This window comes from Vicugna pacos, chromosome 2 (assembly GCF_048564905.1).
Source record: "Vicugna pacos chromosome 2, VicPac4, whole genome shotgun sequence".
Classification (NCBI taxonomy): Eukaryota; Metazoa; Chordata; class Mammalia; order Artiodactyla; family Camelidae; genus Vicugna; species Vicugna pacos.
The window spans coordinates 75,374,204-75,397,358 of record NC_132988.1 but is presented as its reverse complement, the minus strand read 5'-3'; the positions used below and the strand labels follow the sequence as shown (position 1 = coordinate 75,397,358).

Below are 23,155 nucleotides of genomic sequence, written 5' to 3'. Positions count from 1 at the left end.
TCCTCCAGCACTTTGATGAAGGGTAGTCACTGGTCGACAAGGCTGGCATTCTGTGGGCTTGCACGGACAGGGTTTAAATGGTTAATCACAATTAGAGATTCTTCCCTTAGCATTGACTCTAACAGGGAAGAGGTTGGAATGGGATAAAGAGGCTTCTATTTCACGAGGCAGCATAATATTGCAGCTGAAAGCTGCTGAACCAATTTACAAGCGGAATGGTTATGGACAAGTTACTTAACCTCTTCGTGCCTCCCTTTTTTCCATTTATGTAATGATGATGACGATGATGATAGCAAAACCTTCCTCGTAAGGTTGTTGTAAGAACTGAAGTCAGTGAATGTGGAGAATGTAGGAAGAGTCTGGCATATATGTAATTCAAGAGATGAAGGCTTTGTTGTTATTACCTGCAGCTAGGGAATATGTAGTATTTTAATGATCAGGGAGGAATTATGCTTCTATAAAGAGATTATTGTCTTGTTAGAAAGGATTTATAATATTCCAGGATGAATTTTAGTAATGCACTTTCAACTTGTTTTATATATAGTTGGCTCCCTTGTCTCTTTTTAAATAGAAATAAGTTCAGTTTTAATAAATTGCACTATTTGTGGCTTATTGAATTAGTTTGGGGGTGTCAGAAAGTACACTAAGAAGGTCTGGGTTAGAGTTCCAGTTTTGCTACTTATCGATTTAGAGACTTGGGATAAATCATCAATGCAATGTGTCAGTTTTTATGTCTATAAACTGCAGACATAATCTACCATGTTTTCTTAAAAGAGTTGTGAAGATCAAAAATAAGAATGCATAGAAAAGTATTTTGTGTATCACAGAAAAGTCTCCACTAAAGGATATTATTTCCTGACCCTAGTTGTTCTTTTACTAGTTTTATTTAATTAAATTAGTAACTTTTCAAATTTCTATGGTCCTCTATATTTGGATATAAGGTCACTTTCCATCTGTTATACACTTTCAAGTGTGTGGAAGCCATTTGCATATTTAGATGCAAGATCACTGAACAAACGTTTTCACAGCTATTGAGCATCCTTCTTTCAAAGCCTAGAAAGGGGAATTCTATGTATGAACTTTCTGAATGTCATATATCACACTCACAGATGTGAGCAAATGGGAAATGCAAAGGTCAAATACAGCAGGTTTCACAATTTTCTTTCTCTTGCTTATAACACTTCAGCACCTTGGTAAATATGAGAAGTGCCTCCTTCATGTTTCTCAGAGTGTTGCTAAATATTTTCAGTAGATATGAAGCAAGATTGGAAGGCAGTGTAGAACCATCTCTTCTGTTAGGGTTTCAGCAGGAAGTACCGGTCGGTACTACGTAAATGCATGAATAGAATAATAAACATGGCAAGAAATGATCAGCTATACATGTTATATACTCATGATTTTAAAACTTCATTATTTTGTTATTTTAATTTGAAACACTCTCTTCTTCTCTTGCCCCCATGAATTTTATCCTTCGTATATCTGTTAGTCCATCCACCTCCCAACCTACCTGCTTTGCCTACCCTATACACAGTGTATTGTTCATTGTGGGCTCTGGGGGTAACACAGGGATGAATAATCTCATGTGTGTGAGAGTAGGGGGTGTACACATACATGTGAACAGCTCAGAGCTCTATATAGGATCAGGTATGGGAAAGTGCCAAGTGTTGGTACAATATGGAAATATCCAGCCTCTCAATATTAGACAATTTAAATCAGGACTAATTTTAAAGGATATTTTTAGGTATTATGTTGTATAATTGGGGATAGTGAATTATGCTTAGTTCTGTTCAATGTAATCTTAATGGCATAAAAATGATTTAATTAAAAACATTTAGTGAACAATTATTATGTGTTAGATATTATGCAAAATGTTTTCCAGTCATTACTTCACTTAACCCTCATATCAACTCTATGTAATAAATACTGTTATTTCAACTTTACAAATGAGGAAACTGAAGCTAAGAAAGGTAATGTAGTTTATCCAAGGACACAGTTAGTAAGTGGTGAGGAGTGTATTAGCCAGAATGGTCTCTTAAAGTGTAAAGCAGATGATGCTACTCTCACACTTAGGACAATCTAATGGCTTAGCATAGAAGACACATGCTTCCCATTGGCCTTAAAGCTCTACCTGATTGCTCACCCAGTCCTCTCCTACAATATCGTGTGCCACCGTCTCGCCCCCGGCCTTCTTTCCATTCCCACAACAGGCCAAGCTTGTTTCCACTTCAGGAGTTTTGCTCTTTCTCCGCCCTAGATCTTCCCCTGACTGGCTCATTCTTGTCACTGAGGCCTCATGCCGTGCACCACGTCCTCTGAGAGGCCCCACTTGTCCATCAAGCCTACAGGAACTCTGCCCCATCCTCCCAGTAATGGCTCACAATACTCTTATTTGGTTGTCACTTTCTGAAATTGTTTAATTAATTAATTGGTTTATTTTATCTCTGTAACCCTAATGCAGACTGCATGAGAGCAGAGGGGCCTTCTTTGTCTTATTCACCCATATATCTAATACCTAGAACAAAGCTTGGCACACAATAGATACTCAGTGAGTATTTGTTAATGAATGATTGAGTTGGTCTGACTCTAGAACCTGAGTTATTAAATTCTGTCATATTCTGTCTCTCCTTGAGAAGTAAGTGATGACTTACATTTGTTGATTTTCTCATTCCTATTGTTACAGATCAGTTATAAACATTTTCAACTCTCTTTTCAATACCTTTGTCCCCAAGTTGAAAAAGTCATAATTATTTGACCTGAAAATAATAATCAATTACTTAGGAAAAAAATATTTCTTAGGCAAATTTGTAGGAATTTAAAGAGAAGTCAATTGATTAAATTTACATTGAAAAGTATAAATAATATACACATTTCTCTTATTTGAAAGGATTTCTCCTAATTCTTTTAAATCGGAATGAAAATTTACTTGTGATAAAACAGGTTTTTATAAGAATTGTTAATCTGTAAAGTAGTTCATTCATTTTGCATGGAAACTTTCAGTATCTTAAAGTTTTGAAGGTTCCTATCAGCAATTCTACTGTTTAGGACTACATCCTACTAATATACTAGCACCACTGGGCAAAGATAAGTCTGTGCAAAATTAAACACGGCAGCATTGTTCATAATAATGAAAATTGTATTAAATTTAAATGCTCATTATTAAATCAGAGTGTATTCATAGAGTGACATGCTATACAGTCATGAAAAGAATTGGAAAATCCACATATGTCATGAAAAATTATCTAATATATTAATTGAGAAAAGCAAGTTTCAGAACATTATGTTAAGGGTGATAAATAAAAATGGTGAAAACATTTTAACTGTTTTTATGGTGTGTGTGTGAGAATAAATGCATGGAAAAAGGTCTGGAAGATGGGCAACAAATTGCTAACAACAATATGGTCTTAGCAGGGAGATTCAAGGTGGGGAGAGCCTTCATGGTTTTCCATACCTCTGGGTTGTTCAGTTTTATTTCAACAATAATATATTATTTGTAAAAAAACATTAAACAAATGTTGAAATTAAAAAGAAATGTTATTGACTTCTTTTGTAGCCAGAGACAACTATCTTGCAATAAGAATGGAATTACAGGGCTAAAAAGAGTAGAGAGTAGAGCATATCCAGCTGTTAGCTTGGAGGGTCCTACATGCTCCTGGTTAAGTGAAAGCGCCAGGACTGGGCCTTGGGTCGGAGAGACATAGCAGCTATATACAAGCCGTGTGACTCTAGACAAGTCACTTCCTCTCTTGCTGCCCAGTCCCCGTGTGTGTTAAAAGGAGCTAATCATGCCCACCAGATTAAAGGGTAGGGATGGTTACATGCATATAGTGATGCGTAGGCCTAACTGATGACAGCGTGGGAAGGAGGCTGCGGTTGAAATGGGATTTGGGGTGGACCCCATCATCACCATTTTCATCATTGTGTGGCAGAACTGTAACAGAAATTTAGAGAAGTCGAGTGACTTTGCCCAAAGTGACTCAGCTGAGGAGTTAGAGCCAGGATTCAGGCCCCGTTCTGACTCCTGTGCGTGAGCACTTAACCGCTGCACTGCCTCTGGCTCTCTGTTCCTCTTCTCCAGTTTTCACAATTAGTCAGAATTTGTCATTCTTCAAAGACACCCTCAAAGTGTATTCTGTTCTCTTACAGATCAGTGACATGGTGAGAGGCACTGACTCTAGTTACTGTTGTTGTTTTTGTTTTTATTTTGATTCTGTTAGGGAAGTAATTACTCCTGTTTAGAAGAGTCAGCTTTGGCTACACATTGTGCTAATCCTGAGAAGTCTGGGCATGGCAGCAACTCAGATTCTAGCTGTGGATATGTGACTAGTTACTTCAGTGAAATCCCACATCTGCTTTATGAGTATGTTCTAGAAAATTAAATACATTGTCACTGATACCTGGGAGACAGACCTGGCACACTGAAGTGGCAAAACGCGAAGGTCACTTCCTCCTCGCACTGAATGGGAAAATGGTGTAAAAATATACAAAATGCAGTAGATACGAACTTGAGGCATTAGCTGTGTACCACACTCTGCTAAGTGTAGACTAAATTGGAGAAAACCTTTCTTCAAAACCCAGATCATGTGGAGCATATTGTAGGCAGATATTTTTGAACCATTTGTTACCTTGGATTCACTGGTCCGGGCTCTGGACCACAGAGACCTTGGCATGTATTGGTCTTAGAGTGGCCTGTTAAAGAAACCATAAGCAAGTTTTTATATGAAGTACAAGTTATTGAGATAATAGAGTGTATTAGCAGTGTTTGTGTCTGGAAAAGCATCTTTCCCTCTTTTGAAACCTTTAAAAAATTTTTAAGTTGAGGAGCTTGTACGGAACATTTTTTTTTTCCAATTTGTCTTTCATGCAGTACGTTGTGCATAGCAGTATATAATAGCACAATTAAATAGATAGCCACGCTGGGTATATTTGAATGCATGAACAGATTTTCCCTTATATAATTTTTTTCTAATTTTGTCAGACTGATTAATATTGTGACTCGTTAATGGAAGGAGACAATAAAAGTAGTAGATGAAGTTCATTGAGCACATACTATGTGTATCAGACATTTTGCTAAATGCTTTATATATGTAATTGCTCAGGTGAGGTACAATGCTAAGTGGATTATAAATCATTAGTAATTTTGTACAGACATCAATAACATCCTGAGAACATTGTTTTGTTTCATATTCTACTCACTCTGCTAAGTTTTATCTTCTAAAATAAACATGTAATGATGTTATGTAACTGGCTAATCATTATACAATTCTTGTGTACTCCTGAATTTTGTTTACAATTTTTTTTATTGCAAGAACTAATGTCCCTGGCTAACCATCTCTTGAGAATAAAGAACAGAACTGACCTATGATGTAAATACCTGTAACATTTGTGCTTATGCCGTTACCTAAATTGGCATGTGGTAGCATAGACAAACGAAGCTTTTTGCTTTTGTGGTAGACTGTTCTTCTGCAGCCTCCGATGAAGCACCAACTACATAGATACACATGTATATTATATACATGTGTATATAATTATATAAATGTAATATGTATAATATATATATCATATATGTATGTAAAATAAATATTTTTTTTAGACATATAACTTTAAAAATCTGGGCTGGCCCATGGCTTTCTTTAACCAATAGAATGCAGCAGACATAACCGTTAAACTGAGCCTCCGATTACAATTTGCTCACTGCCCTTCCAGGCTTTATTATGAATCTCCTCAAGGTCATTTAGCTCCTACCCTAGTCCCGATGCCTATTTTGGTTATCTATTTCTGCATCATAAATTACCCCCAAATTAGGGGTATAAATGGAATTTATTGTTTCTCACAATACTGTGCTTTGAACGGGCAGCTCTTAGGCTTCCCGGGTTGTCAACCAGGAAGCTGGGATGGCTAGAAGAGTTGAAATGACCTCACTCGCACGGTTGGCAAGTTGGGGCTGGTGTTGGTGCTGGCTCCAGCTAGTGTCTTGGGACTCAGCTGGGACTGTTGACCAGAGTCTTCATTCTCCTCTGTGTGGCTTTTGCACATGGTTGGGTTGGGCTTCCCCCTCCTAACTGTGGTCTCAGGTAGTCTAAGTTTTTATGTGGCAGCTAGCTCCCAAGGGCACAAAGAGGAAACTCCCTTGCCTTTTTAAGGTTTAGACCTGCAACTGGCACAGTGATTGTGAAAAACACCCCCAAACTTAGTGTTTTAAACAGCAAGTTTGTTGTCGCTCATAATTCTGTGGGCCGTGGCTCAGCTTGGAGCTTTCTCTGCCCCACTTGATGTTACCTGGTGCTGTAGTCACAGTGGCTGGTCGTAGATCCTGGAGCTCAGCTAGAGCTGTTTAGTGGAATAACTTGGTTCTCCTCCGTGTGATCTCTGCACGGGGCACAGGCTTCTCATAGCATGATGACTGGGTTCTGAGAGAGCATGCCAAGAGCAAGAATTGTAAGAGTAAGGAAGCAAAGTCTCCAGTTCTCTTAGGGGTTGAACTCATATCTAAGAACATTATTTCTGCCTGATTCTATTGCCACACAGTAATAGGGCTGGGTCAGATTCAAGGGGATAGGGGATAAATTCTGTCTCTTGATGGGAGAGGGGCACATAGAGAGTGGGAAGGAATTGATAGAGGCCATATTTAGAGATTATCTACCATAGTTTGTATGAAAGGAATAATGAAATCCCAAAGATAAATTTCGGAAATAAACACACCAGCTTAGAGGGAAAAAAAACTTGTATATAACCAAAGTAACAAATTAGACTGGTAATTCTGGCAGTATTCTTCAGATTCTCATGTAACCCATAACCCATATCAGTAAATTTTGAATAAGTTTCCTTTACTTTTATTATTTATTTTTAGCCTCTCCCTCTCATCCCTCTAATTCATTTGTATAAATTAAAACTATTTCTTTATTAACAACATTTATACATTTGCTTTTACTTTTATTATTTTAACATTGCCATTATTTCCTTGAGTTAGGTCGGAATAGATCTTGATACATTTCCTTTACCTCCATGATTTTGAATAGTGTTATTGTATTCAAACTCTCAAGGACTTAAGAACAATATGTAGAAATACTTTGCTAGTACAATATGAGAGTCAAAATTTCATTTATTAAAAATGACTACAGTTTTCCTAAAATATATATATTTTTAATTGGGGCACTACTCACATCCTTTCTCCTGTCTCTCTCCTTTAATATCCTCTAATTTGTCTTCTGTCCAGGCACTCACTACCTTCTGAATTCTCAGTGCTGCCAAATAGCATTATATTATAAACATCATAGTAGTCACCTAATAAATATTTATAGAGTGAGTGAATGCAAACTCCACTGGAACAGGCATTCTTATTTACTTTTAAGACTATAGAAACCGAGCTCCAGGAAACCGCGCAAGTGCTGGCGGTTACACAGTTTAACAGTTGCAGAGTCAAAGTCTCGGTTCGTCTTTTATTTGCTCCTACCCCTGAGTCTTCCTACCTTATCCTCTGTCTTTCCATGTAATTCCCTTCTAGGGCCTTCTCCTCACCAAAGCTTCAGTATAACACTTTCTTTCCTCTTTTCTCTTTCCCTTTCTCTCCTCCTTTCTGGTCTCTGTATCAAAATTTTTCAACCCTCAATTTGCTGAGTGAGCTCTCTTTGGAATCAAGAAGAAAGGAAACTGGGTGAACGAAATCCTGCTAACGGGGGAATGACCAGTACCGGCGGTAACAACGACAGTAGCGACAGCTAACTCAGTGCTTGTTATGTGCCGCCTTGTCCACACAGTGGGCCGTGGGGTAGGTATTTTCATCCTTGTTCTGTAGATGAGAAAATGAGATAGGGCTTGAAATTAATTTATGTTCTCTCTGACGATAAGCCGTACCATCCCAGAATCTGTATTTTACAGTTTAAAAGATTATCCTAGTCACCCCAAAAACCCTTTCGATAGAAAAATTGACAAATTAGGTGAGGAAGAGAGCATTCCAACCACATGCAAGGTCTGCCAATTAGACTAGATCAGAGGTTTTTAGTTCTGGCTGCACATTAGAATATCCTGGGGAATTTCCAAAAAGTTCCCTGACCCGTCACACACCAAGTAAATTAGAATCTCTTCAGTTAGAGTCCAGAAGAGCTTTTCTTTTTTTTTTTTTTTTAAGCCCCTCAGGTGGTTCCAGTGTGCGGCCAAGGTGGAGTACTACACAGCATCTGCAGAGATGTGTGTGACAGTAGCCAGGGGCTAAGTGTGAGTCGTTCTCCTGTCACCGCGTAGGATCACGGTATTCACAAGCAGGGGGTGCTCAGCAGATGTGTGTAGGTAATCTACACACATCCAGACTGGTTGAAATATGGGAAGAGCTTTGAAATCTGGAAAGTTAGGATGAAAAGTTCAAGTACTGTACAGATGTATAAAAGTACATACTTAATCACAAGCAGAAAGTACTTAAAATGATGCCTTAATTATGCTAGTTGGGCAAGTCAGAATTTGTTGCTAACCATTTTTCATGCCATTGTTTATAAAATGTATCTTTATCTTAGCTATGACATCATGCACACCTTCCATGATCCCAAATGTCCTACGGATGGAGAAAAGCCATTGCTTTCGTGCCATGTATGGCAGTTGTAGTTGCCTTGTTTCCTGCCCTTCCCATCTCTTGTCTTCTTATCCTTCTGCCCTTTTTCTTTCTTCCTTTCCCTACCCAGCAGAGATAATTGAGAGATACTAACAGAGCTGAAAGTATTCATTTCATAGATGAGAACAAAATGAGTCAGTGTGTTTTGCCTCCTCCCCTGACCCGTTCATTCTGTCTTTTCAATCAGTATAATTATAAAAACAAGAAGAAAGAGTTGATTATAGATTTTGGTTCCCTGATGCTCAACAGCAACAACAACAGCATAAGCAGACGTTTCATATCCCAGTTTATTTGTATAAATTCTGCCTCTTTTCCAGAAAGTATTTGAAGCTGCACAGAATATGATAACATTACAGAAAATTATTAACATATAAAAAGAAAGGTTGAGATCTTTGAAAAGAGAATGTAGCAGTGTGATCACCATATGAACTTACAGAATTTTCTGAATGAGTAAGAAATGTACTGTGGGGTTCCCGATTGTCAGGGCAAGAAACAGTTTACAGAGTTGTAGCGAGCGCAAGGAGGAAGTGTCTGGTGATTACTCAGGCGTGGCCAAGGAGCTTCTGCCTTGTGACCTCAGAGGGGACTTGGTGTATCATGACAGCAGCATCCTTGACTACAGCTTCACAATAAATACCAAAGTAGTTCCAGGATTGCTCTGCCTTGTAGTTGAAGACATAACGTTAAAGCCAAACTCAGTAAAGCTGATCTTCTAAGATGTTGTTGGATTTGAGCTGATTTTTATAACAGAGACAATTTTTCCTCATTTATTTTCTATCATTTTACCCCATGAGTTATATGTTTAACCTACTACATAATTCTGTTTTCCTCTAGTTAACCATTTACTAACAGAGAAGTTTAGAACTTATTTTTAGTTGCTTGGGGCCCTTCAAAGGCCTGAGATCTGCCCTGTCTTGTTTTGGTTTCCATTTTTTCCCCCGAAGTGACCCTTGTTAATGGAGGAGAGGCTGACAGATTACGTAGTTACCTTGGAAAGTGAGCAACCAGGACTCACATGTGTTGATGTTAATGGTTGTGGGCAAGGAACACTTTTCCTTCTATGACTGTGTCACTTTCAAAAGTAATGATGCATCAGAGCAATTTAGAATATTATGGTGGCAGGTATGGGCAGAAAAGCAAGAGGTGCTCTGTTCTTCCAGTGAGATAAGCTAGCAGAGCCCTACCCTCCCAAAGACTCTGAATCCCACATTTGGCCAGGCTTTCAGCTTAGAGTCTCCTGCTGGTGTTGTCTGGTCTTCAGAAGTAATGGTGAGCTGAATCTGAACTGAACTGAGAAGGCAATTTTTACCATGCAAAATCTGTTTATGTAAAGTTGAATTTCAGTTGTCTTTTTCATTTCTCTTTTGGCAGCAAACATTAATGCTTGAGGACATGCTGCCACTCATTTCTGGGAAGCATCAAATATTTGGTTTTTATCTGCATTCAGACAGAATTAGTTTCAAGTCGTTTCTGTAGGTATTAAAACATAAATATTTAGATAAAACAAGTTTATAAATTATGTAATTTACTCCATCATCTGTGGAATGATGAATTTTTTTCCTATGGAGATTGACAAATGTATTGAACACTTACTTTGTAAAAGGCCTTATCATAACTAATAAGTGCAAAGTTGGGGGATACATTATAGATAATAGACATGGTGATAGGGCACCGTAAACTTCCAGTCTGGTTGAGAAGTGAAAATATTAAATTAAGTTAGTAAAATTATTTTAAAGTAGAAGTCATTGAGAAACAGAATTATTCATTGTAGTAAAAGTTGAATATGGATACGGTGGGGCACCTTAGAAAAAAAGAGTAAACTGAAGTTAAAGATAGGTTCAGAATAGGTAGATTTGATACCAAGTATTGAAAGAGAAAATCAACATGGATTGGTAGAGATGACTGAATTAGGAAGGAGGAAGATTAGGAACATATTTTGAAAGTTGTCTTGTGTTTCTTTCTGGCAACTTCTTGAGATGGAGAACTTGACTGATAATCATTTTCATTACAATATTAAAATATAAGCATTATGTTACTTTTAAAATGTGAATGAGGCTCTGATGAATGACTCATTTATTTCAAGTATTTGAAACACAACTTCACAGCATGACAAAATAAATTTTTTACTATATTTGACATTAGTTTTAATATGTGCATATATATGTATGTGTATACATATATATAAATTCTGTAATTTTGTGTGTGATCCCAGTATGTTTCTTGACGTTCAGATAATACATTTTTTATAATTAATCTTTCATCTCTCATCCTCAGTAGTGTGGATGTGCTTCATGTTTTATTTAAAACATTATACTTCAGTTTACCATTTCAAGACTTTTTTATTTAGAAAGGTATATTTTTACTTCTATTTAAAAACTTAAATTCTGAAAATAATATATTCGGATCTCTCTGTTCTGTTAAATTTAAAATTTTAGAAAGAAAATTTGAATTTGTTTTAGATTGTTTTTGCAACATTGTTGTATTTATCTCAAGATTCTTGTGGTTTCTTTATTTTTAAAGGGATCTCTGGAACCTGTATTTAAAAAACCTGAAAAATGAGTCTTTTACTTACACACACAAAATAACTCATAATATTGTAGTTATACTTCTTTAGACAAATTCCATTGAGATAACTAATTAGTGACAATGAAAAAGATTTTTTTATGGTTTTCCTTTATTTTGTCTCTCTCAAGAATCCATTATCATCCATCCATCCATCCAGTCATTTATTCTCCCATTTGTTCATCATATATGTATTAAGTATCTACAATATTCAAGAGAATGAGCTGGTGTTTGGATGGGTGAGAAAATGACTCTGGTAGACAAAAGTAGGAAATATTCATTTCCATAAGTATGGGTTCAGTAATGTGCTTTTAGGAATTTCCAGATAACAAAGAAAATTTCCAACTTCTAGGGAGGTGGGGTGAGTGATTCAGAAATATTTTTTCACTTAAGCTGACTCACTCAATCCTTTTTTTTGGATGAAGGAAAATGTTTTACTCCTTAGCATTTAATAAAACAAATATGATAGAAATCTGTTGTCATATCAAAATGCCTAGAATATGCCTGGATTTTTCAAGACATTTCATATTGTCAGTACTTTTATTTTTTGCAGTTCAAATACAGATATTACTAAATACTCCTTAACATGACAGAGAGTGTGAGGCGCTATCTGCCCTCAAAGCCCAAGTTTTTTCCTTTACTAAAGAAACCTTACTTGCAAAACTGCCACTTTTTTGGAGAAGTGTTTATTGTGATCCTTGCTTGTTTTTCTTTTGCTTCATTTTTTAATATATTATTTTCAGGGGCAAAATCAGTGAAGGCTTGGACAATTTAAAACGTGTTAGTCCTGTGGGAGAGACATACATCCATGAAGGACTAAAGCTGGTAAGTTCTTTTACATTTATGAGTATAGGAGAGAATATTTTCTTACTCTGTAATGAAATAAATATACCCCTCTAGAAAAACTCAAAGACCCTATTACATGTTTATCTTAAAATTTAAAAAAAATGCTCTTAGTTGTTCTAGGAATGAGACTGACAGGAAACATTTACTGTGGTGATAAGAAAAGTTTTGATAGCATCTTGCCTTTTAAGGAAATTCCCCTTTTCTCTGCAGCTGTATTCAGAGAACCACCTTTTCTCTGTGATTATGGTCGACCAAGGCTTAAAAGCCTGTATCATTTAAACCAAATAGTTACTGTTCTAGAATGTCAATATATGTATATTTCAAATTAAAATAGTTAATACAAAATACCCTGTTTTAAAAGCCAGTTCAATATATTTTGACTTTGCTAGACTTACAAATTCAGCTTGGTGGAACATGCTGGTTAAAAGTTAAGATTAACTTGTGAGTTGGACAATTATTCTTCCTTTTCAGGCAAATGAACAAATTGAGAAAGCGGGAGGCTTAAAGACCTCCAGTATTATAATTGCTCTGACAGATGGTAAGTTGGACGGTCTGGTGCCATCGTATGCAGAGAAAGAGGTGAGTGTTGAACTGAAACTGTTCTTTCCACCCCAGTGTGCTTTGCTGTATGTCTCTGCATGGATAGCCTGATCTTTGAATAATTCACCTCTCTGTCTCCCTCTCTCTGTCTCTCCCTCTATTAGGCAAAGATATCCAGGTCACTTGGGGCTAGAGTTTATTGTGTTGGTGTCCTTGACTTTGAACAAGCTCAGGTAAGTACATCAGATCTGTGAACTTTAATCTCAGCCAAATAATTGTCTTGAGGAGAGCTTATCAGATTTTTTTTTCACTGATGACTTATGATGACAGTAATCAGTAGTTATAGATTTCTCTATAAAAATGGCCAGATGTCTTGAGCTCTATGTTTATAGTGTTTGATTTCCTTACTGAAAACAAAACTTTAATTTTCTTGAGCGTTTATTTGGTTTGAAGTAATTAATATAGGAAAAACTTTTGGATTAAAATAATAGGAATACTCCTCTTCTTTGACTCAACTGACAAGATTATCATGACAAGTCTTGTTTACGTGTTTTAGTTTGAGTGCAAACTCCACTCTTAGGAGTGCAGGGATTTGGGAAGTCTGTGCGTGTAGAAATCTTTAACAATTTTCCTTACAAAAACCAGTTTTTTTCATGAAGTTTCGAGGGCTTACACATTACAAATTTTTTTCCACTGACAATGTGATTTTACATTTAAATGCTTGGTTAAGTACACCTGAGATTCTCGAGTCTCATGACATTTACAGCTAGTAGAACTCTGCTGTTTCGAAGTTGAAACTCAAGGCCATTGTAAAGGACCCTGATCTCAGTGCATTTTGTTGTGATACACTTAGAGTAACACTAGTACCGTCACCTGCAACTCCCGACAGTGAAGTAATCCTCTGCTGTAATTTTTCAGATGCACATTAACTGAAACATAATGAAGTGTAAAAAGTGTTGTATGTCTCAACCACCCCGTAATTAAATTTTCCTCCTTTTTCTAAAGCTCGAAAGAATTGCTGATTCCAAGGAACAAGTTTTCCCCGTCAAAGGTGGATTTCAAGCTCTTAAAGGAATAATTAATTCTGTGAGTATTTCTCCGCAGAAAGGAGAGGCTCATAATTGTAGGTATATTTTAAATGTAAGAAGTAATCTTGATATCCAGTTCAGTTGGTCATTATCTTGAACAAAGAGAGTAAGAAGGAAGTTTGATGTTGCAAACGCAGGGAAATTCTAAAGATCTGGATCTTGTTTGTAAGTGAGATTTGGTATTAATTCTTGCAAATTGAGCTCTGTGAGCCTGGGTTTGTGATTTCAAGTTTAAGATTTTCATAAATAGTCCCAGAGCACCCTTGGAGCATGGAGTTCCTCACCGTCTTGATATCTTGAAAGTTTTATAGGCTTTATAGAAGTGTAAAATAAAATTTTGGATTGGAATGTGTGATTACTTCCTCCTCCAAATATGGTATGTCTTAGCTATCAGTCAGGCAACTGGAACCAGCGGCCGAGGATTTCACTGCTGTTGTTGTTCTTTCCATTTCAATGATTAATGGGTTCACTGGAGCTCGTAATATTTCTGTTTGGAATTCAGTTGAGCCGTCTCTGGTGATCATTAGAACCGGGGCCACCCTAAACGGGGTCTGGGGAAGTGGAGTGATGAAATGCAAAGCAAAGCTCCTAGGGCTTCGCAGCTGAAGTTTATGTTTCGTTTTACTGCCTTTTGCTAGAAGCACTAGGAACAGTTGCTATTAAGTATTTATGATATTTTGGTAAACAACATTCTAAAATGGAAGTGAATAATATATATTCTCTAAGCCAAAGCTTTTCCTTTAATCTTTAGATATTTTTGAAGGAAAAAAAAATCTCGGTTTTTTTCTGACATTTGGTTCTGGCATTTACAATTTTTTTTAAAGATCAAGTTTTTTTCAGAAATAGTGAGATTTATTGAATTTGTTTTTGGGAGCCTGTAGGCTTTTCTCCCCCCCATAATAAGTGGAGCTTTTTAGAGGAAACATACGATTTGGTTCTATCCCATATTAGTATGACTAGTGGACAGGCCAAGTGTAAGTGCAGAATGCAAAAGAGATTCAATTATTTTAGGAGTTTACATATGTGTTTAGTTTTAAGAAAAATTTTCAATGTAAGAAATAGTAAATACTTTTATGGCTAGATTCATGATATATAGTCTACAACTGTGATTGGCTTTAAAATATTAAAAAATGGATTGACAATGCAAATGGAAGTATCATTTGACCTTATAAATAAATCAGTGTATTGTATTTTAAATAGAATTTTACTATACTTGTGAATTTGCAATTATTTTTATAATTAATACTGGGGAGGAGAAAAGACCTCTGTGGGTTTTTCCCTTGGGGAATTTTGAAAACTCTCTTTTTGTGGGTTATGACGACAGATTTCTCTTTCAAGGTACTAGTAGTTGACTATCAGAGGAGATAAAGTTGTTGTTATTTTATTAAATTCATTTGTTAAAGTTCATGGTTTAAATTTGTATTAGAGAAACTTCAGAATGGAATTTCTAACTACAGTGTTTCTTGCCTGAAGTTCTTGATGGACTTTAGCTCAAGTGAGTTACGTTGAAAGATTTAGCATGGAATTAGAGAGAACTGGGTTATTTCAGCCACAAATTATGAATGAAGCCTCTTGAGTTTCCTCTGGAGGTGGCTGATGGGTATAGCTATCATCTCATTGTAATTAAACTTCAGCTATTTTGTCACAAATGGAGGAGTAAATGATCCTCAGGGAAGCCAGCCTCTGGGGAAGCCCTGGCAGTAACTTGGCAGAGGTGGCAGGTAGACAAACGGAGCCATTACAGTCAAAGCTGATCCCACTAATCGCTGAGATTTTTGTCAACATGATGCTAGTTTAGGATTTCTGCCCACTTTGTAGAAATTTAAGGCCATTCAAACACTTTAGCTCTTTTCAAGGCAGAGATTGCTCCACCTCTGATAATATACAAAAAGTATACTTCTGCCTCAAATTTGAATTACCCCTTATACTTACAAATTATATTTTAAAAATTATATTTGATACTTAAAACAAATATAGCATATCTATTTCAGGGTAAGGGCAGACAGAAGAGAATATCTCTCTGTTCTTTAGGGTTTACCAAACTAATGGATAAAATTGTACTGTGGAATGTATGTACACAAAACTAAGCCAATGGAAGAAAACAGAAAATTTAAGTCTTTCAAGATATTTGGTACTCTGAAGGCAAAAATATTTGCTAAATAGATTACAGATTTATTTTTCTTGATAGGAGTCATTTAAGTACATCTGGCCTTATTAATTGTCAGTGCATTCATTTCCTTGAAGTTAATCTTTAATTGAGAAAAACTGATAATGTGATTTTCTTACTTCCGTTGTCCTTCCTTCCCTGCCCACCAAAATCCAGTGACCTAGATGGTTCGGTCCCCTTGTTTTATAAGATAGCAAGTTTTGTTAAGACATGGTTTGTCTAGGCTCAGCTTCTTAATCAGCAAAGATTGGAATTTAATTTTGGAGCCTCTTTTTATCACAGTTAGAAACACTAAGTAGTCCTGTCTTTTACAACTTCAAAAGCAAGGGACCTGAAAGGGCCTTTGTTATGAACATTTTGCATGTTAACAGTTTAGTGCCTTTTCTAAAATTTATTTGATTCAGAAAATCACATTACTGTTCTATTTTAATTTGGAAGGAATGTATCATTTCAAAAATTTTTAGATTTCTATCCAGGCAAACAGGATAAATAACATTTTTTGCACTATTGGTTTAACCTCCACTCTTAATTAGCACATTTGAAGGTTTAGAATTCATTATCGTCATCATGTAGGTACTAGTGAAAACCTTTTCCTCTTTTCCCATTATCTAATGTATTCTTTCACCTACTCATTTATTGAGCTCTTACTATGCTTAGGGCATTGTGTTAAGCTTGAAAGAGAAGACTTAAATAAGACAAATTCTCTGTTATAAAGCAACTCGAAAATGACAATTTAAGGTTTGGAATGTGGTGGTGCCCTGCAAGAATTACAAAGTGTGGGAATTTGGGAAAGGGAAATTTCCATGCGTCACCCTATGTAATAAAAAGAAATCCTACAATGCAATTTGTGTTACAATGCCAATACGGCTAGAGTAAAGTTGACAGAAGGGTGGAATAATTTGGTCATGTGAGGCTTTGACAATGAGAGTAAGTATAATTAGAAACAAGAAACACAGAACTTCAGAAACAGCCTGGGCTGAGTGGCTGAGGCACCGGAGTATTTGGTTTCGATTATGGAGCTATCATGGGGGATAAACATTGACAGGCAGGCTGGACCCAGATTATGGAGACTCAAATGTTTAGATGGTGAATTGGCCCTTATTGCATAAATAATTGGGGAAGCGTGGAAGATAAATTTAGAGCATGAGATTTATATGATAGCAGTGAACGTTCAGGAAGAATAATCTTTGGGTAATGTGTAGGGTGATTTGGAAGATAGAAAGCTGTGTTACGTCTCTTGCAATAGTGCTTGTGAGACACGGTACAAAGAAGCCTAATATAGTGAAGACAATATGCGATTGGGAGTAGGAAGACCTGAGTGCTCTGCCACAGCCTAGCCTCGTGACCTTGTATAGTCCTGTAATGTAATCTCCCTGAGTTAAAATTTTCATCAGTCAGTGCGGATAATGATACCTATTTCATTGGGTTGTTTTGTGATTTAAGTGAGACAATGATTAAGAATGATCTAACTCAAAAGAGGTGGGCTTTAAAGCCTGTGGTGGGAAGCTGGGAACGGCAGGAAGCTGGGACCATGTGGGGTGGGGTTATTGATTCTTCAGGACGGCAGTCCACTGAGAGAGATGGCCAGCATTCTAAACAATCAATGACTTAGGTCTAAAGGGGGATGGTATTGATATGTGCAAGGATCACATCTAGTAGGTGGGTCATAACAAGGATGTCTAGATGGTGTAGCCACGCAGAGTCAAGTATCTGACTGTGCCCTGGTTCCAAATCCTCGGGAATCGGGACTCGGACGAAGCCAATAACTAGAAAAGGAGATTCAGTATTCTCTTGACAAAAGCTATGTAGAATTTCAGGAACCTCCATTCTGAAAAGAGCCACAATTTTTGTGGGGGAAGTTGTGGTGCTAATTAGCAATTCATAGTAGTAATATTACCCTGTTAGGAAGGAAACTAAATCTCCCAGTGGACCATAGTTCCTAAGGGCTTATTTCAGGCCCTGGGATCCTTCACAATAAAACTAGGTCAAGGACCGCAAGGGAAGCACCCAATAAACTCTCTGCCCTGGTCAGAATTGTGTCAGGAGCAGAGTGGGGCTGAACGTCCCTGTGTAAAATCGTTTGCTCGTGCTAAGTGGAGCTCTGGAGGCTCTGGCAAATATTGCTGTTGTTATCATTGTGGTGGCAGGGAAACTGGAAATAAAAAGGTAAATGTGGGAAGCTTTAAAAAATTAACAGAACCGGGGGCTCACTAGATAGAGGATGTAACGGGCAGAGAGAGGAACCAAATGTGACTTGGGCCCTCCACCCCTGGCTCATGTGAGTACCTAGAAGCATTGCAAGTGAAGTCTGTTCTCACAGAGGGTCTGGAGTGTGAGAGGACAACATGAAACTGGGCAGAAGGGCAGAGAGAAGCTGAATGGGCCTGGGAAGAAACCTCGCTGGAGGCTGTCTCTTAGGGAAGTGGAAGTCCAGGGAAATGTTCCGGGAAACCTGCGGCATTCGGTCATTCTTCCTCTTGTTTTTTCTCTGCTCTCCCGTTGTTCACAAACAGAAGGATATAGTTCTTCTATTTTCCACTTTACATTGTTTTTAAGATCTTAGGATGTTAGTTATTTTTGGTTTCTTGGAAAAGTGATTGTAGGACTTTCATTTGAAAATAAAATTTTGTTCAGACAAGGATAGGTCAGACTGACCTGTGAATGGCACACGGTTTCTAGTGCAGTGTTTCAGAGTGCAGTCCTGTAGAAGAGGACATTAAAGAGAAAACAAAGCCTGATTAGCGAATAAAGGGAAAGAATAAAAATCAAAATGATCTGTGGCCTCCTTCCCTCTTTTTTAAAAAAAAATACAAAGGCATGAGATATTTTACTCTTTGCAATTATTTCCGTAATTTTTATTTTTTTGCTGAAGTGAAACACTTCAGAAAGTGTTAAGCACAAGAGATGAATGAGTTGTGAAGCTGAGTTTATAAATAACCCTGATCCAAAAGAATTAAGAACACTGCATCTGAGGTGATGGCAGCAAGTGCCAGAGTTTCTAAGTACCTAATAGAGAAGTAGAGAAACATAAATAGGAAAGCAATGGTCACTCATACGTGTGGGAAATTTAAATAAAACTGTGGTAGATTGTTTATAAAGGGAAACAGTGCAATATACATTTCACAAAATACCTTCATTTGTAGTGCTGGAAATACAAGCTTCATTTGACCTTTGGAGCCAAGATGTTTTTTCTCAGTAACATCTATTATTATTGATAATATGTTATTATTATTTTTAAAAGTGTTGAAGAAAGGTGTCTAAACAGTATTTTAATGGATTGAGAAGACATTGCAAAATTATTTTCTCTACCGGAAAACCGTTTTCGTAGAGGAAGGTGGTATCTAATAAACATTCTGATAAGACCTTAGCTTAACTGCTTTCAGCAGGTTCTGCTATGAATGTTGACTGCCTCATTGTGGAAATCTCTATAAAGTCATGGTTTGATGAAAAACCGAAAGTCTGAGCTAACTATAAAGATATATTCACAGGGAAAGAAGAAAAACCAAACTGATACAACTTACTCAAATTGGAAATCAGTTTCTAGGACTCCTTTTAAAAAGGACTGGCTATGATGTGAGGCTCATTGTATGTCAGATTCTTCTGAGCTTCTATTTATCCAAGGACCTTTAGTACTGAATACAGATGAGCTGTCCCTGATAACATCTTTCACATTAATGGTAGGAAGGTTGGGACCCTATTTCTCCCCCTCCTCCTTTTTTTTGCCCAGTGCTTAATATAGCATTGGATAAGTAGTCATTGTTTAGTTCATATTAATCAATAAATGGATACATAAAATCCATGCTTCTTGAAAATATTTTTATATTTTTATAATATATTTATGGTGTAGTGAAGCATTAAAAAAATCAAATCATTTTTTTGTTTGTTTTTGCCAGAAAATCTTTATTTTGGATTGACTTCTGATTCTGTATTACTTTGATTTCATCCTCTTTATTTATATTCCACTGTATTAAGACTTTTGGTTACAAATGACAAAAACCAAGTTCATAGTAGTTTAAGGGGGAAGAAGTTATTGGCTTTTACAGCTAACTGGATGGTCCAGAGGAGGAAATTGCCTCAGGTACAGTTAGACTCAGGGAATTAATCTGTGTTCTTAGGGTCTTCTCTCTTTGTAGGTTTTGCCTGTATTTCTGTTTGCCTCATTCTCTCTTTATTCAGATAAGTGTCAAATGAAAGTAATTACCAAGGGTTTCAGCTTACATGGGGCTCAACTAGCAAGCCCTTTGGAAAGAGAGACCTGTTGTCTCTGGGCATTGGTATGCTTGGTACTAGTTAAAGACTCTGATTTACTCCCTTGGGTCAAGTGCTCATTCCTGTAGCAATTACAGTCAACAAACATATTTGGACCAGCCTGGGTAACATGCCCACCCCCATGATGAAAGATTGGGAGCAAGCTGGAGAGGGAGACGGTATCATGATTGATAGCCTCACCAGGACTCCATGGAGTGGAGAACAATTTCCCCAATAGAAAGGGAACACTGTTCACAGGTGTGTAAGGATGAAAAACTGTTCTGGGTAGGGAAAAAAAATCAATAACTATGACAGTTCACGATATTCAAATACATTTAAAATGCTTTTGACATATTTTATTAAGGCACTCCACTTCTAGATTCTAATTAACTCAAAAATACAAATAGAAAATTTGCCTTAAATTATTCATTTAATTTACTGAAATTTTATAATCTTGACATCCATTGTCCAATGCTCTATTTGCATTTGCACGATAATTATACTTAATAATATTATTATTCTTTTCTTTTTCTTTATTTGGTTGGGATTGTAGTTTAAGAAAATCAAATCCATTTTCAATAAACAATTACAGCTTTGTGATATTTTGTGAGAAAACTAAAGTGGTGGTGCTAGGTTACAATTAAGTGCCAGATGTTTATTTCTTAACATTAATTTGTTGGACTACAAAAGAAGACGACCTTTAGAGGCTCACTTGTTTTTGAAAGCAAATTCAGTTGAGTGGAAGGACATTGAAAAGGAGGCTAAAATGGTTACGATTTGAGACTAAATGTACCGTCAGTGTAAATTATCATGAGTAAATGCACAATTTCTCAGTTATATCTCATTTTACCACAAATATATATAATAAGTCCTAATTTATTTGGAAGCAAATTTTTGAATATTTACTGTGTCCAAGACACTATTCTGATGCTGGGTTACAAAGATGAATCTAGTATTCTTGACTTTTCTGAGCTCACAATTTTTAGGCATATGTGTTTGTAGAATCAATAGAACTGATAGAGCTTTCTTTTTTTCCTATTCCTGTTGCACAGGGAAATATTTTACTTGCCACTCTGGAGTTTCAAAAAATCAAATAGAACAAATACAGACTTACCATGCTTGACAGGTCTATTTAACATTTCAGTTAATGAAACAAGAGAATGGGTAAATAGGACTAATATGAAATAATATATGCATCTAAGTGAAAAACATGTTGGGACTCAATTTCTTTAGATTCTGAAACAAATGGTACATTTATTATTACTTTATCCCATAATTTCAGAGCACTTTTTATGGAAAAATCTACTCATCCTTTAAGAAAGCATTAAATGATTATTCTGAGTTTATGCTGAACAAAAGAAAGAGAGGCACATAAACTTTTGTTTCATATCCCAGTCCATTTTTGGGTGTGTTTCTGTGTTACAGTGAAAAAGGAAGACTTGCTAATACGATTTGTTGTGAAAATCACAAGATGCAGAGGAGCTTAGGTTGTCACTTGGGTTTTTGTTTTGCAATTTGTGATACAGACATGATTTCACCAACAGGATAATCAGTAACTCATCTGTTATGTGTGGAGCTGAGACGAGTAAAAGACAACAATCATAACTTACATTCGCCCCCAGATTTATTAGAGTAAAAGTTTGTTTAGAATCCATCGCTTGTGCTTAGACTGCTCCCTTGTTTGCCAAGGAAGAGAGAACCCATATTTAGAAATGGGTCAGTGCAGAACATGCCGTATTGAGCAACTGGTATTTTGGAGCTCCAAGCATTTTTTAAAAAATAAACAAACCAAAACATGTGATTACAAGTTACAGTTGTTTTTCATTGAAGTATTACCTCTTAGAGAAAAATATATTTGGTAGGGATGTTTGGCAGCAAGATAGAAAGTAAAAATCATATGTCTGAATATTGAAAGGTAAAAAGCAAACAAGAAAAGATTGTGAGAAACATCTTTCTAGTTGTTTTAGCTGCTTATTTTATGCACATGTAGGCTGATTACTAAAGCTTCATTTTGAAGGGGACTTTTGGGGGGGAACTAGTGATGTTCAGTGATTTTTCCTCATGAAATTTAAATTTGGAATGCTTCATATTTGGGATGAACTCAGTGCTGAAAGCGTCTCAGTGAAGCAGAAAAAAATAGTTTGCTTTTTTAGACTGTATTATTATGCTCACTGATATTTTCTGACATGCTGTATGTTATGGAAATGAGCAGGTTCTATTTGTTAAGGATACACTGAGGGTACTTGTAAATTATCTGCAAGGTACTGGTGTAGGTGATGTTACATACTCAAAGTCACTGTTAGAAAATTATTGCTAGAATGAGTATTTTGAATTTTGAATAGAGTTTTTAAAATGTTGAAGATGTTTGGCTAGCATATTGAATTTAAGTGTGAAGAGATCGTCTATTTGGGGGTAAAAATCCTTTTATTTAGAATTGACCTTAAAAAAGGAGGTCACAAAGGCAACCATTCAATGGGATTTAATATACTTTTCCTGTTTCCACATATCCTGTCTAGAATTAGCCCTTTTTGAAAAAGAAGAAACATATCTTAAATTTGTTTATTTTTGTGTTGTTTTTATTGTTTCTTTCTCTTTAAAAACAATTTTTTTTCCATTTGGCTCAGTGCATTGATTACCAAAAAATTGAACTGTCCAAATAAGTTTTCCTTTCATTGTGTGTGACCAAAAGATTAGTTCAAGTAGCCCCTCATTAAACTCTGTATTTTTAAATATGTTTAACAGTTCATTGTCATGCACCCCATTTATTTGTTTTGTAGTCTGAATGCTTATGCTTTTTATTAGAAAGTTTTACATTTAATTTTCAGTTAATTCAATAAACATTAATTGAGCAGCTGCTGTTATAACATATTGTGCTGTATATTTTTTATATTAGATTGGTTTTGAATGTGAGGTATTATCATTCATTTAAAACATATTTACCTAGTTTCTTCTGGAAAGGGCTCTATTCTACTTTCCAAGAGTATCTTTCCCATTGCCATTTAGAAATCGGAAAAAATATAGATTTTAAAAATCTATCTTGGTTTATAATTAGTTGTAGGAAGTGGGCTTTTGTTTGTTTGTTTTGTTTACACTGGATGCTTGATC

At 36.3% G+C, this 23,155-nt stretch overlaps 1 protein-coding gene across 2 annotated transcripts in view; it reads left to right on the top strand.

The window, feature by feature from the left end:
* Positions 1–23,155, top strand: part of ANTXR2 (ANTXR cell adhesion molecule 2) — a 131,977-nt gene that overhangs the window by 5,690 nt on the left and 103,132 nt on the right. For both annotated transcript variants that reach the window (XM_006198222.4, XM_015250913.3), the window contains exons 4-7: positions 11,905–11,986; positions 12,479–12,586; positions 12,712–12,780; positions 13,553–13,633. In XM_006198222.4, the coding sequence (XP_006198284.1) occupies positions 11,905–11,986; positions 12,479–12,586; positions 12,712–12,780; positions 13,553–13,633 (340 nt within the window). The remainder of the gene's footprint in view (positions 1–11,904; positions 11,987–12,478; positions 12,587–12,711; positions 12,781–13,552; positions 13,634–23,155) is intronic.